Genomic DNA, 16,877 nt, shown 5'->3' on the forward strand with positions numbered 1-16,877 from the left:
TTATACACATTATTATACACATTATCGATACCCCACAACCACTTTCTCAGTTTCCGAATTGGACTGCAGAGCCAGCTTTTGTGAGCGGTTCGAACCACGGCGGAAGCGTGTTTTGTTTTGTGAGGCGAAGAAGAAGAAGCAGCAGCGTTGGGTGGTTCTTCTTCTTCGACTTCAGAAACAGCAGCAGATAGAGTGTGTATCTGGAAGAAAGTACAATTGAAGTGTGTGTGTTTGGTGCAATTATTAGGAAATGCTACTTCCCAGCTCCTGTAACCATGAGACGCTGGACTTTCCAACCATCGCTGAGAAGGCTCTACCCACAGCAATCGATCCAAAGATATTCTCCTGGTGTCCAACAATGGATCTTTTTGCTTTGCTATCCCACAACAACTCGAATATCTTTATTTACAGGATCAATGGTCAGAGGGTTTGGAATCTATCAATCAGGAACTCAACTATCAAAGAGCTACTATGGAAACCTGATGGAAAATCATTGGCTTTAATAACCGCCGATGGAATTTGCAAATTGTATGATTCAAATAATGGGAAACTTATAACCACTATTGATAACCAGAATCAGCATAAAAACAAGAACGAAAATCTCAGTGATAATAATAATAATGATGATAATATAATTGAAATCGCTAATTGGGACATAAGACTAAAACCTTTATCCAATGTGTCAACCTTTGAAAATTTATTCAACATTGATGTTTCGAAATCTTTGCCAAATCTATCGATTTTACCAAATGCCTCTACTGAAAGCATATTTACTACAAAATTGGCTATAGATGGTACAATTAAGTCCACCTCTAATAATTTCATTGAGAACTTTTCCAAATTAAATTTGAATTTGAATTCAGATTCAATGTTGAACTCATTGACAGATTCTCTGCCCAATTCACTCTCTTCCAATCAAATATCAAATGAAGACCAAACAGATTTGTTAATCTTAGTTTATAAAAATTTATCATTTGATATAACAATATTTGGTTTATTTAATATTGGAAAAGTCAATTATTTTTCTTCAAAGGATTTCCAAATAATCAAAGTTTTAAATATAATTTCAATTAATGATTTACAAAATCACCTAATCTTATCAGTTTCTAATAATAACGACAATAATAGTCAAGATGACAAAAAATATTTATCAATTTTGAAATTGAATTTAAATTTTATATCACTTTTTAAAAATTACTTAAATTATGTTGCACTAAATTTTACAAAAATATTGGCAATCTTAAAGTATATCAAAGAGTCAATATCATTAATTAAAAATGATTGTGCTCCCTTTTTAGAATTCAATTTAAAACTAATATCAATTTTAAATGATAAATTTGACAACAATTCAACTTCAATTATAGAACTTTATAATTTATTATTGACTGGAATGATGAATGATTCTTTAAAGGATTGGCTACAAAATGACATTGGTGAAAAAAATCTTAAAAAATGGATTAGATTAGGCACTGTTTTTTTCGATAATATTCGTAAAAACTTATTCATCTTTTTAACTCAAGCATTAATTCGACTATTAGTTTATTTATCGAATTTAAATGGATTGGCGAAATGGGAGGAAAGAGGATCACCATTAGGTCTCAATCCTACTTTTTTCAATAGTTGTATACATTCAATCTCAAAATTATTAAGAAAAATTTATAATTTTATATTAAAAATTAATAATATTCAAAATTTATTTGATGCCTTTATGACCTGGCTAGGTTTTATTATTAATCAATTAAATTCATCTGATCCAATTTATGATAGTAATCAATATGTTAAAACTTTAGATATTGCAAACTATATTACAAAATATTTAAATAACTCTAATATTTTCAATTTTTTGACCAATAATGCTATTGCTAATACCAGTGATAATGTCAATAATTTAGAAAAATTATCGTTCAAAATATATAATCAAATCTCAGAAATATTAAATCACGTCAAACTTGCAATTAAGAAACATATTTCGTTTGATCAGCCGATAATTTTAGATAAACTTGACGGCCAAAATAAAGATTCAATTTATAAAATAAGACCAATTTATAATACTGTTAACAAATTTTATGACGTTTATGTGATATCCTATCCAAATTTGACATCTTTTAAATTATATAAATTAGAGGATCGTGATAGTAAACTCACGAAAACAATCACCATTTTGTTTGATTTGAATAATATAATTGAAAATGGGGAAATACTTTCCATTGATTTTCTAGATGATTTGGAGATTGTGATTTTATATTTAGATCAAAATAATTCAAAAGTACATTTATTTACAATTTATTATACAAATTATCAACAAGATTATTCTGCGAGCCAAATAGAAGAAACAATCGGAAATTCAAAAAAAGATATATGCATCAAAATCAAGGCTAATAGTGACAGCAATATAATTAGAAAACGATTGTTTGAAGGTGACTTTCTCCCCAGTTCAATGATTTTCAATGGCAGAAAAGGTCGACGTATTGGTTGTTTGTTAGAAAATGATTTGCAAAGATATATGCTAGTCGATATTGAAGGTGAGCCTGAAAACGATCCAGAGGATGATCTGGAAAATAATATTGAAAATGAGTAATCTAAGAATCAAAAATCCAATCCTCAGCTGTTTGGTATTTTCTATTGCTAGTTCTAGATAATAGATACTGATTATTGCCAAAGATAACAAACTGTCTTTTGATAAAGGCCTCATAGCGATGTAGCACAAAGCGGTTTTTCATCACAAGTCCATTGTTTTTGAGTTTATTGAGTTTTGCGATTTTGTGTGCTATTTCTTCTAAGTCTTTGTTGTCGATAATGTCCTCGACGTGGTTGAACCAAAAGGGATGCATTGGAACAAATGTCATGAAAAGCTGCTTCACATACCGTATCTTCTTTCTGATCAAGTTTTTGTGTCTGCATTCAGCAATGGGAAGCCCCAATGGTGTGAGAGGAATCACTGCTGCTGCTGGCTCAAGGTTTCTGGAATGTATCATTCCTTTGGCGCTTTTGAGGAACTTGAGCAAGTCCAACGAGTACTTGACGATCTCCTCTCTTGAGTAGTCTTCTGTTTTGGCTGGGTCTATTTCAGCACTGAGCACAAAGGGCTTGTTGTCCTTGGACGTTTTCAAGATTGATTCTGTTGGCCAAAGCTCCAACAACTCATCTGTGTGTATGGCTTTGAAGACACTCAACCATCCTGGCTCGGCGCCTTTGCGCCCAACAGCAGTTACAAAGGCTGTTTCTAGGATCTTTTCAAAGGGCTCAGGGTCTCCACTCAATGCCTGTGCTATTGTTACAAGCGAGTTGTTTGCTGCATCTATTCTGTACTCCAAGTTGTTGATCACCTTTCTGTCGAAGCTTTTTCTCTGGAACAGAAGGAGGTTTGCCGTGGCTCTCTTGTCCAAGGGAAGGAGCTTGATTGACCTGTGGATGTTCCTGTAGAGATAGAGTATCTTTTTCCTTTGGAGCTCGAGCATTTGCAACAGGGGCCTGCGATCTCTTTATCAATTAGTACTGTTTCAGCTGCTTCATGGAGCTGAGAAAATGATTTTCAGCTGGGTTTTGGAGGAACGGAATTTTTGAAATTTTTGAATTTTGAGACTTGAGATTTTTGAGATTTTTGATTTTAGAATTTTTATTATTTTTTTCTCATCAGATTCATTTCCAATCAATTCCAATCAATTCCAGCTCTCAGCAGAGGCTAGTAACTCTGATATACCATCCCAATATATTTATTGTTCTGTATATAGTCGCTATAATTGTATAATTTCCTGTAAAAAAAGAGTATGTTCTTTCAACTATCGTTTTCTTGACTGTTCACTCACTAACTCTCTGTTTCTTTTCCTAACTTTAAACTTGTTTCTTCTACAGTGGCTCTGGATAAAGATTACTACGAGATATTAGGCGTTGATAGAACTGCTGCCCAAGTCGACATCAAAAAGGCCTATAGAAAAGCTGCTTTGAAGTTCCATCCTGACAAGGTTTCTGAGGAGTTTAGGACAGAGGCCGAAATCAAATTCAAGGAACTATCTGAAGCATACGAAGTGCTATCTGATGAAAACAAAAGAAATGCCTACGACACCTATGGTTCTGCTGATGGTCCTAATGGATTTCATGATTTTTATGATGAACAAGATGGTGGTACAGGCTTCACCCCAGAGGATTTTTTCAATTTTTTTGATGGTGTGAATGGTGGTGTTCCTCCAGGATTTCAAAAACAATATCAGCCCCCCACTAAGACTGACGACGCTGAATTAAATGTCAAAGTCACCCTCGAAGACTTGTATAGAGGAAAAGTCATCAAGTTCACTATAACCAGAGATTTGCTATGCCATTCTTGCAAAGGAACCGGTGCAAAATTAAAAGCGACCCCAAAAACTTGTTCAACTTGTCGTGGTGAAGGTTTTGTGAACAAAATTCGTCGTATTGGTCCTGGCTTAGTGACTCAAGATTATGTTGCTTGTTCAACATGTAATGGAAAGGGTAAAATCTACAAACAAAAGGATAAATGCAGAAAATGTGAGGGCAGTGGTGTAAAAGAAGAGACTAGAATATTGGAGTTTTATATTCAAAAGGGTAGCAGTAGTGGTGAATCAATAATATTAAAAGGCGAATCAGACCAGGCTTTAAATAAAGAGTCCGGAGATGTTATCTTAACTTTTGATGCAAAACCACATCCAGTATTTACAAGAAAAGGCGATGATTTATATGCTGATTTACATGTCACACTCCAAGAAGCATTGTGTGGATTTAGTCGAATTGTTGTAAAACATTTAGATGGCAGAGGCTTAAATCTAGCAATACCAAAGGGAACTGTTTTAAGACCAAATGAATATGTTAAAGTTAAAAACGAAGGTATGCCATTGAAAAATTCCAAAAATGATAGCAAGGGTGATTTATACTTGAAAATATTTGTTGAATTTCCTCCAGATGGATGGTGTATAGATAGCAGTGATATCGATCGAGTTAAATCAATTTTGCCTTCATCAAAATCATCTTTTATTGAAACAATCAATGTTTCGGAAAACGATATAAATGATGTTGAGTTTGTGTTAATCAAAGAAGAAAATTTACCCAAAGTCGAAACAAACGAAAAGGAAACCCCAAAGAAAGAAAATTTCAACAGTTGGTAATAGAAGTTGTAATGAAAATAGCTCAACTAATGGAAAAACAAGACATTTTTTTTAATAATCAAATTTCAAATTAATTTCCTTTATTGAATTTCCTGATTTAAATTATCTGCTGGCTTTTATTTGACTTGTTTTATACCTTTTCCAAAAAAAATTTATTGTTGTTGTTCGTAATATCATGTATTTTTTTCTTTTTTCATTTCATTATTAATAGCTTACATTTATGGTCCCACTCATTTTTTTTTTCTTTGATTTTTTTTACTATTAAAATTTAGTTTTATGTTAATTATTTTGACAATATTTTATGGAATAGTATCGAATAGAATTTAGTTTTATTCTTTATTTTATTTTATTTTATTTTACTTTTTTTTTAATTTTTATTTGAAAACAATTTTTATGTAAAATAGATAAATAAGTAATGTACATAGTAATATGCTTATAATCCAACATATATAAAATTATAATATATAAAATAATGGGAATTAAAGAATTAGAAGCCTTTTACTTGCGATTAAAAAAAAGGTAATAAGATAGTTGAGGAGGGTATTGTAAGATAAGATAAGATAAGGTAAGGTGAGATGAGATAAGATGAGATAAAAAAATAATTTTTTATATAAAAAGCGAGTGATAAATTAATACAGAAGAGATTTATAATCTTTTTAAGGAAGGTTTTGATTTTGATTTTGGATTTGATTTCGAACTTGAATTCTGGTTTGATTTAGATTGAGAACTGATTGTTCCCATCATATAAGAAGGTTGTTTTGAGTTGTTGTTATTTGTATTAAAGGATAAATTTGGTTTATTTATAGAATTTAGATTTTGAATTGGAATTGAGTGAAATTCTTTTGGAGGAGATTTTTTGATTGGATCAGAGAATTTTTTAGAGGAATTGGGATGGATTGAAGTTGATGGAGGGGTGAGTAAAAGAGATTGAGCATCTTCATTATCGGTATTGTTGTCATTATCGAGGTGAGAGATGTCGATCATTTGAGTATCATTGTTGGCATTATTATGGGTATCATTATTATGGGTATCATTATTATGGGTATCATTATTGGTATCGCTATTGATATCATTATTATAGTAGTAATCGAGATCATTTGAATCGGAAAAGTTTGGGAAATCAAGAGTAAGATTAGGAATATTTTTAAAAGAGAAGAGGCTATCGAGTTTGTTGTTTATATTGGATAGCAAGTCTTGGTCTAATTTTCTTTTATTTTTATTTGGAGAGGAAGGAGGAGAAGAAGAGGTAGAGGAATTTTTAAAGAAATAGTTTAAATGGTCGTTTGTAATTGGGGTATAGTTGTCATAAATGTCTTGTAGGGGAGATGAGAGTGTGGGAATGGATTCTATATCCAAGTTGCAGTTGTTATGGGTGGTATCTTGGTTGTGTTGATTATGTTGAGTGGACTGGTTTGTAATTGTGTTTGAGTTGATTGAATGTAATAAATTTTGTAGTAGGACATTGTTTTTCTTTGGGGATTTTTTCTTTGGAGATTTTTTAATTTTTAGGGTATTTTGAGAAAGAGAGGGGGTCTGTTTTTTGTTTGACTCAAAGACGTTTATTTTGATTTTGTTGTTATTGTTGAAAATGTTCTTTTGAGAATTTCTTTCTGGAGTTTGAAATATGGATCTTATGTTGGTTTTATTAGATTTATTATTAGTAGTAATTTTGATGTTGTTGTTGTTGTTGTTGTTATTATTATTATTGTTATTATTATTATTGTTTAGAAAAGTGTTACTATTAAATGCTTCATTTAATTTCAAAGTTGGTTTTGAATTGACTGCAGTGTTGATTTTATCTTTATTTTTATTTTTATTTTCAATTTTTTTTAAAGTATTTTTATTAATAAAATTGGAAGTGTTGTAGGTTAAATTTTCTTTCTCGAGAAAATCCATTGGAAAATGTGAGGAATAGAGATGAGTAGAGAAGAGAGTAAAGAGCCAAAAGGAGCGAGTAGGAGAGATTTAATGGGAATTTAGTAATTGTTTGAGAGTTATTGATTAATAAGAAATGAAGATTGATTGAAGATTGATTGAATACAAAAGAAAAAAAACAAAGAGATGTTTATGTTTTTCCTAAAGAGGCGATCAGGATATTGGTTGAAGGAACAGCAAACCGGATCCGTAGTACCGCACACGGTTTCTTTTGATCCGCATGAAAGCCGTATTCATGCTTGTATATGTATGTGCACGCTGGGACCATGTATTGGGATGTGATTCCCTTTCTGGAGAATGAAATTTAAAACGGCAGGCTGAAAGCTAACGGAATAATTGAGATAGCAACCAGAGAGAGGGTAAATGGGTATTAAAGATTACAGAATTTAAATTCCAGATTTGTGATGAAATAGTGAGGTGAAATAGTACAAGCCATTTGGAAGGTGGGATAGTATAAATAGCAGGATGAGGAACTTGTTATTAAGAGAGCAAAGAGCATCGGATTGAGGCATAAGAATACGATACAATTACACATACAATTACACATACAATCACACGTAAACCATCTGAATAGAATAGAAGATTAGATTAGAATAAATGAGCTGGGGTGGATTTAAGAAGGTGCTCAATAGGCAAGCGAGTCAGATATTGGTGAAAAGCGAAGATAAAGTGACAGATTACGAGTTTGAGTACTATGAAAGAGCATACAAAGAATTAGATAAAATTGGATATAGGTTGGCGAAGGAGAGCCAGGGGTATTTGAGCTCGCTTTTGCTGTTGAGCAGGTCTCAATTGAGTATCGCAGAAAGCATCACCAAGTTGTTTCAAGAAGAGGGAAGCCAGAGTGGAATCAGAGAGAACAATTTACGATTTCGCGACGAGTACTTGAGCCGAATCCGAGACTTTGATGGAGAGACAATGAAAGAGGTGGAGCACGAGTACAAAACGACGGTTTTGGAGCCAATGGAGAGGTTTTCAGAGTACTTTGAGAACGTGCAGCAGGCGGTGAAGAAGAGACAGCACAAGAGGATGGATTACGAGAACTGCAAGAGCCGTGCGCGGCGAGTGGGGGGCGGCAACCCCAGCAGTAGCAGCTTGAACGTCAGCAAGATCGGGCGTGTTGAGCGGGAGCTCCAGCTCGCAAGAGAGGTCTACGAGGGGCTCAACGAGGAATTGAAGGTCGGAATGGCCGAGTTGGTGAACTTGCGCCAGCCCTACATGGAGCCCTCGTTTGAAGCCATGATGAAGGTCCAAAAGAAGGTGAGTTTGGGCGCGTATGTCGCGTTGGCCCAGACCCAGAACCTTGTGAGCGCGGTCGATCGCGACGGGTTTGCAAACGGGACGTTGGACGCGCGGATGGACAACGCTCTTGCGGAAATGCTGCGGTTGACAACGGTGCAGTGCGTGTACTCAGGACAACGCGCGTTATAATGGGTGTGTGCATGCGTGTGCCGTTAACTAACCAGCAGCAAACAGGCCAGCACGTGGTTCAGCCAAAGCAAATGCCGGGAGCCGAAGACGCAAGGCTCTGGCCTCTGCCGGCGTTCAGCCGCAGCAACCCGGGCCAATCACGTTGCGTAGTGCCGGAAATCAAACGCAGCTTCTCGTCCCGCTTTAGACGCTTGTGGAGCATCTCCAGCTTTTTTATCTTCCTTTTCCACCTTCCTCACCTTCCTCACCTTCCTCATCTTCTTCTAGCTGTTTCTCAATTTTGATCCCATTCCCTCCCCCGTTCTCTTCCTCTTACTCGCACCCAGATCGACATTTTCATTCTCGATATTCCTATTCTTACTAATATCCATATTCGCACTAAAATTTGTTATTCGCTTTGTATTTATTTTTTGATTTATCGAGTAATATTCTCAAATGAATAATTAGTCTATCCAGTTATCTTCCCACAAATATTTACCCCTACTAATACCACCACTACCACTACCACCAATACTAATCATAATAATAAAAACAACAACAACATCAACATCAACATCGACATCAACATAATGATACAGTCAATCAAATCAATAAAATCCTTTTTAAAATTTTTCAAATACTGGTATCAGTACAAAGGCTCTTTGGCTTTCAAAAAGTACTACATCAAACTCTCCTCTCTTATAATCAAGTTTCCCTCTTTTTTCATTCTTTTGCCTGCAATATTATCTTTTATACTCTCCTACCCAACCCTATACTCCTTCTACCATTCAAACTCCTTCTTCTCAATCTCCTCTCTCTCAAATCTCAACTCAATATCCTTCAACGACTTCGATAATAACCAATTTGATAATAACGGCTTTGATCATAAAAACTTTTTGTTCGATTCAAACATAGAATTTCGCCAGATTTGGATCCAAAATGACCTCAATATAAACAACGTCAACTATAACAATTCAAATCACAATATCATAAACAACATAAACAACATAAACACTATAAACAACAATAATAACAACAATAACAACAATAATAATAATAACAACAAAAAAAAACAAAAAAAACTAAACACCTTGGGCGCCCTCGATAAAGACTTTCTTCTAAACTCCCTATATCTACAGAACCACCTCCTAAATGGAATATCAATCTACCCACTGAACAACAATCCACTGGCTTTCCTTCACTCTCCTCTTCTGTTTTGGAACAACTCAATTCCTCGCCTACAAAACGATATTTCCTACTTGAAAACAATTCGCTCTTCAATCCCTCTATCAAACTCTGACTACTTGGCTGGAACTCAGATCATCAATGGAATCATCAAATATGCCCATGCCTTGAAAATATCCATCTTCTTCAATCCTTCATTATACAAAGACTCCCCAAACCCAGGCCAGATCTGGGACAAAAACCTCCTCGAGATCAAAAAAAATATCTCCAGCAAAATAAACAACCACTTCCTCATCTTTGATAGAGACACAAGCTTCAAGAAAAACATCTCCCTACTCATAATCCTAAACCACTTCAAAACCATAGATTCCTTTCTTTTGTTCTCCTCCTACTTTCTCATCTTCTCCTACTTTCTCATCTCCCTATCCAACGTCCATTCTGTCAAATCAAGAACTGGTCTCCTAATAGCCTTTGTCGTAGAAATCCTCCTTTCCATCTTGTCTGCAACAACAATAACCTCATACTTGTTCAATGACTTTAGCATATCCCATATCCCCTTCCAAATCCTACCTTTTATCGTCATCGTCCTTGGAATCGAAAACATGTTCAGACTAATCACCTCAATCTCACACTCAAAATACGAACTCTCCGTATCCAAAAAATTATCAAAAAGCTTCTCAGACAGCAGTGTGATATCAACATTAATAGTCCTCATCGATATCTTCCTTCTACTACTACTATCCCTTTTCCTATCCCACTCCTCAAAACAGTTTTGCTTTTTCGCCTCAATATCCCTAATCATCGACCATTTCTTGCATCTCACTTACTTTACTGCCATCCTTAGTCTAGACTTGAGAAGATTCGAACTAGACGACCTCCTAATCCACAACAACTCATCTTCAAAATCAACCTCAAGAAACAATTCCCTCCCTTCCCCAAAATCAACTATAGACTACTTTAAAAACGATGGCGCCATTATAGCTTCCACCCTACTAGGCTTAAATAAACACCCAAATCAAAGACCACAGAGATCTTCTCTAAGACACATCTTGGGCCAGTATCTTTTACACATTAAACTCCCCTTTACAAAATCTATCTCAACCTCAGTCATCATGATATTTTTTTTAATCGTCCTCAATTTAAGATGGCTAACAGATGATTCACTATCAAACCTATTCACAAACCTACCTTTTTCAATCCCAAATTCTTCTTCAAAATCAAAATCTTCATCTTTTATCAACCAAAAAAACAACAACATCCACGATTCAATCAATACATCCTTCCACTCTATACTATCTATCGATACTCAATCTCTATCCTACCTTATTAACAACGATCCAAACTACCCCTTTGCGTTTTTTCTTGACAAAAATTCTTTTGGACTAAAACTATTTGATCTTATCTTTAAAAAAAACATCAACCTGTTTTTCAACAATAACAAAGATTATAAAAAAAAAAAAAAATTAAAATTGCTTGTCTCCATTCAAGAACCAATCTTTGCCATTTCAAAAAACTCCCTTCAAAATATTGACCAAAAATTAACAACCATCAAAAATAACCAATTCACATTATCAGACTTGATTGACGTCAATATAAAGGACAATTCCAACTTTGATATCTATGGTCTATTTGAGTTTTTGGCTTGTCTATTTTTCATCGTAGCTCTTTCAACCATAGTCTTGAAATATTTCCTTAATACTCTAAGTAAAGATGACTTTTCTATCAAAGACGGCGACTCTTTAAATGATGAAGAATCAAATGGAAATCGTCCATTTAATTGCAAAGACTTGAAATTCGATGGCCACTATTTAGATGTCTTGAGAATCTCAACAACTCCAGGTTGTCCCTTCATTGTATCGGTTGGAATGGATCATAAAATCCTAGTTTGGTCTCCATTAACTAACCCAATTCCTGTACCGACCAGTTTATCCATTGTCAGACAAATTTGGCCCATAACCCACGTAACAATCAGTTCTCAGGGCGATTATGTTGCCCTTTTCTCCAAAAATGGTTACATAAAATGTTGGTCAAGATTTGCAATGTCCTGGATTTGGACTCTTCATGAAGATGAATTGGTGGGGACTAAACCATTAAACGCATTCTTTCGTAGAAGAACCATGCTACAAACACTAAGACGACAAAAGACAATGCAAAAGATTGCTTCTCAAAATAACTTGCGCAATATTTCCTCAAGATCTGATATAAATGGCTCATCTGCAATTCAGCCCCCTAGAACACCAACAATGTCAAGAAAAAACAGCATGAAATCTCTTTCTTCTCCAAGAATCGAAATTGAAAAGGCATTTGATCAGCTTTCTCAAGAAAATTTAGTTGACGATGAAAAAGATGATGAATTTATAATATTGCTCAAAAGTGGGAAAATGCTCACCATCTCCTGTAAAGATGCATCCTGTAAAAAGGATGTCTTATCATCAACACACTTGGTATCTGCAAAGAGATTAATAACGGCCAGAGTTAATGATAGAATAGTAGCAGCAAGCGAAAAGGGAACCATAACTGTTTCAACGGTGGTCAATAACAAATGGAGAACCAGAACTTTGATGATTCAAGAAGAAAGATATAACAAGGGGAAAAGTTTAATGACTCCTTTGGCTATGCAAAAAACAAGCATGAGAATGAATCGAGGAGAAGGAAGATTATCGAGACAGAACTCAATCAGCTCAATGACAAATTTAATCATCCCCAGAGAAGTTCCTGAAGAAGATTTTGCCAAATCTACTATTGCTGTTGTTTCGTTTGTGGGCATGATTGTTAGAACTAGGGGTTCAATTGCAGAATTGATTGATGTTCAAACAGGTACTTTGGTCAAGAAATTTATTGTTGGGCAGTTCAAACCTGGAAGCTTCCATGTTTTTCATGACCAACCTACACATTGCAGATTTTGCGGTTGTGCTTCAATTCAGTCATTTTCCATTGTTTATACAGAAATCGACACTAGCACAGTTATTATGCATACCTTTTCGATTGATAACAGGGCCAAAAATAATATTTGTCTTCGTGTTGAAAGAGATCCAAGAGAAATCCGTTGTCTTGGTTTTGATTCAGTTACTGAGCATCAACACTGGTTGGAAGATGTCGAATGCTGGTCCTTAACCGATGTAAATATGATTATCGGTATCAGACACAAATCCCAAGATGAGATGATTGACTCCATGAACAAAGATATTGTTAGCAAGAGTGGATTGTTCAAATTTAATTATTCGTTATCCGGAGACAGCCAATTTAGATCAAGAAAACACAAGAGCATCAATTTAGATAATGCAGCAGCTCCTCAAATTGGAAGTATGTGGGAAGGTTGGACCATGACAGCACAGGGAAAAGTATCCTTTCATGAGATACCCAGTGTAGAAAATGAAGGGTTGCTTATCAAAAAGATTGGAACAATGAATAGATTTGGACACAAATCAGTTGTGGTAGGGTTTGGAAATGTAATGAAAGTACTATATTTGGGAAATGACGACTTGATTACAAATGATGATGATAAAAGTAATTCAAATGAACAAATAAGTGGATTGTCATTTGTGAATAGAAGAAGGAAAAATGCAATCAAAAGAGAGATTATTCATTCAACAAATTATGGAGATGTTATTACACCGACATAAATCAGCATTCAAACTAACTTTTTATTTTACTAACTTCCAAATAATGTTATTATAGTTTTTTTTACTTTTTTTTCACTTTTGTTTGCCTTTTTCTTACTTTTCTTTTACTTTTTTTTTTCTTTCATTGTTCATATTGTTTATTAGAAGCTCATAGTTTTTGTGGTTTTGTCGCCACCATTATGTTCTCAATTCATTTATTACATAGTACAATTGTTGCTAGGCTTATTGTTACTTTAAGACTGGAGGAAAGGAGATAAGATGAGAAGAAAGTCAATAATTTTTGTCATCCAATTGCATTTTTTTTTTAAAAAACCTTTTTCTATTCATTCCGTTAAAGATAATTTATTTTTTGTTGATGATTTTTTTTTGGTTTTTTTTTTTTCAGCAATAAAATAAGACAAAGTTAAAATAGAGTAATTTGCTTCTGTTTTTTTGTTTCTTTTGTTATGATCCTTCTGGTTTTATAAGTTTGTTCAATATTTTTTTTCTGTCTTTGCTGTGTTGGATTTAGTATATCAAAACGCTGCAATGTGGAAGAAGGTCGAATAACTAGTCTGGAGCTTGTGTGCTATCTAATGGTTTTATTAATTTACTGATTTTATTATATCTGTTGTATTTACTGTATTTATTGTCTTGCTGAACCAATGCTTCCATTCAAAAAGAAAGCTGGAACTTTTAACGTTGCTCCAGAGGTTGTTAAGGGCTCATTTTTTATTGTTTTATTTTTTGTATTTTTGTCTGTATATCAGTTGATTTCTTTTTATATTTGATATATTCACTTACTCGCTAATCGTTTTCTTCTCCAGGGCAAGGCTATCGAAGTTGATTTCATTTTACTATTATAGTTTGTTATAACATTGGAAGGTTTTCAAATCGTAAACAGTGAATAATGGATCAAGAACAGATTCGTGCTGAGTTTCAGGTGAAATCCAGTCTCTACAATGATATCTACAAGTTAATAATGGGGATTTTGTCGAAAAGCCTAGGGTTCATCATCTCTTTGATCAACGTATACTTGAAGCTTTACAGAGTTTCTGTTGGTATTATCACCCAGGTCTGCCAATTTATCAGGTTCTTTCACCAGAGCTTTCTTTCAGTAGGCAGCAGATTGTTTGGCTATCTCTCGTACTTCTCCTATCTTGCCTATGTGTTCAAGCCCTTCAGCCTATTGTTTTATGGAGTTCACTTGCTACTATTGAATCCAGTGCTTACCTTCGTGATTTTGTTAGTTGAGCTCGCCTTGAAACCAATCAGTTTTATTTTGTATTCAGCATTTGGGGTCAGCCTTTCTGAGTTCATATTTGATTTTGGTTTCCTTCGCAGTTTGGTTACTCAAGAAGAGCTATCTTCGTCGAATCATATCATCAACAATGGGTATGTTGCCACCATTAACCACCAATATTATAACTACAACAAAAACCACTATTCCAGCAATGTGAAGTTCAGGTACAATATCGACTCAACGAAATATATCAACAGTGGCGGTGTTCTTGAAATTGTTTACTTAATCTACATTTACTCAATTGTTATTATTCTTTTTGCTTTATTGGTGGGAGTGGTGTCGTTGTTGTTATTTCATTTGATTCAGATGGTGATAAATCCTGTGGCATTGGGTTTGATAGATGAAAATGACGAGAAACAAATTCAAAAACAGATTGAGAAAGAGGATCAAAGAGAATCAATGGGAAAAAGAGAAAGAAGTAGTTATTCTCAAATTTTGGACCAACCAGGATTGGATCACAAAGATACAAGCACTCCAAACTCAAATACTCAGACTATGAAATTAGGCAGTTTGAATCCTCAAAAAAAATCCAGTTTGGAATCTTCTTTTGTTTCATATAGTGAGTCTGGATATTCAAATGATGTTGGTGACATTTCTTCTTATTCAACAGTTGTTTTATCAAAACCAGGTCGAGCTATACAAGAGAGTATGCGTCGACAATTCAATGATACAGATAATGAAATGGACACTGAATATCCACCAATCTTCACAGATTTAGACTACTTGAGAAACCTCAACATTAACACCAACTCTGATACAGAAACAGAAACAGAGCCAGAGCCAGAGCCAGAACAGAGCACTGGAATCGACTGCTCAGAATCAACTGCTGCAACAATGTCCACAGGAAGAAAGCTTCCCTTGAGCCAAACCAAACACAATGGTTTGAAGCTGAGAAACGTTAGCAAAGACTCGTCTTCGAGCTCGATGGAAGAGACAGTGTTTTCCAGAAGAATGCCCTCTTTCTCTTCCACCATAACCAGCATTGTTGAACCCAAAATTCAATAAATAATCTTAGTATTAATAATTATATCACAAACTTTGAATATTAAAAGTTTGAATTTAAAAAGAAAAAAAAATCAAATCAAATATATATAACACAGTGTAACGAAAATAAATACTGTCTTGTTCAAACGAAATATGAGAACTTTGCTTCGTCTTTAATGACCTCATCTATTGTTACCTCTAATTCATTAAATTCGAAAACTGAACCTAAATCATTGATATCCTTGATTTTTAACTCCACAATTTTTTTTTTATTTAAATTTGATTTTAATACTCCGAAATGTTTTGAACACTTTAATTTCAATATTGAATTGCCTTATAGTGGTTAAATAAAAATTTTCATTCTTTGAAATTGCTGTCATTCTTTCCGGCGTAGCTGACATTGAGCAAGGGCTATCATGGCCAACATCAAACACTTTCAACACTGTTTTGTCTTCTGACGAGTTGCAATTAAAAACTTTATTCAAATTTGGATTACAAATGAAAACCGACGACCAATATTTTTTGTTTTTGGTTGAACATTGTAGCACTTCAAGATCACTTAAATCTATAGAAAAATACTTCAATGAAAATTGATGAATTGTATTGTATTATAATTAGAGCTAGCAAGATTATATGCGTTTTATTTAATTGTTCGGTTCCAATGATCTTTAATCGACACTGTGACTTCCTTTAATAATTTTCTGCCATCAAAATATGCAAAATTCTGATAAAATAATACATACACAAGAGCCATAGTAAGTGACACATTTAAATCATGAATCATGAATCATGATTCATTGAAATAAAATCAAATTTGATTGATGTAAACTCTGAGAAATTTTGAAATGCACTTGAAATCTTTGGGGAATTGTTTGGATCATATATTAACATCACCCATTGATATTGATCAACAAATAGCAGGAACCAGCATTTAGCGTGGCACATATTGGCTACACCTTGTTTTAAAAGATTTGATACGATTTGGAAACTTTTGAAATCTATCATTTCTAAATTAGTATTAATTAGTATTATTAACTGCTGAATCAGAAATGCGATGAAGGTGTGTAGCTAATTGCTTTACTAAATCGCCACTTTTAGCTTTAACGATCAAAACTATTTTTTCTTCTTTATTTTCCTTTTTAATATAGCAACCGTCAAGAGCAAAGTTTTTATTTGCTATGATTTTATAGTTTAAATGAAAGTCAACATTATCAAATATGGTTACAACAGGATCAAAAAATATTTTTAAACAGAATCCCAATAATTGAGCTTCTGACCTTATAGAGCCAATCATGGTTTGTTGTACGGCCATTAAAGTAAATTCATTACTAAATCCAATTGTTG

The 16,877-nt window shown here is 34.1% G+C and overlaps 7 protein-coding genes across 7 annotated transcripts; 5 read left to right on the top strand and 2 right to left on the bottom strand.

Moving 5' to 3' along the window:
• Positions 1-190: 190 nt before the first annotated feature.
• Positions 191-2,660, top strand: APC4 (anaphase promoting complex subunit 4). Its single transcript, XM_020188516.1, has one exon. It carries the CDS (start codon positions 251-253, stop codon positions 2,576-2,578), a length of 2,328 nt encoding a protein of 775 aa, XP_020050271.1. The 5' UTR covers positions 191-250; the 3' UTR covers positions 2,579-2,660.
• Positions 2,230-3,499, bottom strand: ASCRUDRAFT_73692 (uncharacterized protein). The gene has a single exon (XM_020192399.1). It carries the CDS (start codon positions 3,456-3,458, stop codon positions 2,580-2,582), a length of 879 nt encoding a protein of 292 aa, XP_020050272.1. The 5' UTR covers positions 3,459-3,499; the 3' UTR covers positions 2,230-2,579.
• A 268-nt stretch (positions 3,500-3,767) lies between these two features.
• Positions 3,768-6,045, top strand: ASCRUDRAFT_78929 (uncharacterized protein; the record flags this gene model as incomplete). Its single annotated transcript, XM_020194313.1, has 3 exons — positions 3,768-3,784; positions 3,932-5,021; positions 5,986-6,045. 3 exons carry the CDS (start codon positions 3,768-3,770, stop codon positions 6,043-6,045), a joined length of 1,167 nt encoding a protein of 388 aa, XP_020050273.1.
• A 1,390-nt stretch (positions 6,046-7,435) lies between these two features.
• Positions 7,436-8,765, top strand: ASCRUDRAFT_100788 (BAR-domain-containing protein). Its single transcript, XM_020188517.1, has one exon. The coding sequence runs from the start codon at positions 7,647-7,649 to the stop codon at positions 8,478-8,480; it is 834 nt and encodes a 277-aa protein (XP_020050274.1). The 5' UTR covers positions 7,436-7,646; the 3' UTR covers positions 8,481-8,765.
• A 1,285-nt stretch (positions 8,766-10,050) lies between these two features.
• ASCRUDRAFT_78932 (uncharacterized protein) lies at positions 10,051-10,446 on the bottom strand (the record flags this gene model as incomplete). The annotated part of the gene is made up of 1 exon (XM_020194314.1): positions 10,051-10,446. One exon carries the CDS (start codon positions 10,444-10,446, stop codon positions 10,051-10,053), a length of 396 nt encoding a protein of 131 aa, XP_020050275.1.
• Positions 10,447-11,269: 823 nt separating this feature from the next.
• ASCRUDRAFT_30790 (uncharacterized protein) lies at positions 11,270-13,267 on the top strand (the record flags this gene model as incomplete). The annotated part of the gene is made up of 1 exon (XM_020190220.1): positions 11,270-13,267. A coding segment is annotated over one exon (1,998 nt), but the record flags the coding sequence as incomplete, so codon positions are not given.
• An 889-nt stretch (positions 13,268-14,156) lies between these two features.
• On the top strand, positions 14,157-15,554 carry ASCRUDRAFT_68020 (uncharacterized protein; the record flags this gene model as incomplete). Its single annotated transcript, XM_020191465.1, has 1 exon — positions 14,157-15,554. One exon carries the CDS (start codon positions 14,157-14,159, stop codon positions 15,552-15,554), a length of 1,398 nt encoding a protein of 465 aa, XP_020050277.1.
• Between the last annotated feature and the right edge of the window lie 1,323 nt (positions 15,555-16,877).

This window comes from Ascoidea rubescens (genome assembly GCF_001661345.1).
Source record: "Ascoidea rubescens DSM 1968 unplaced genomic scaffold ASCRUscaffold_1, whole genome shotgun sequence".
Lineage (NCBI taxonomy): Eukaryota > Fungi > Ascomycota > Saccharomycetes > Ascoideales > Ascoideaceae > Ascoidea > Ascoidea rubescens.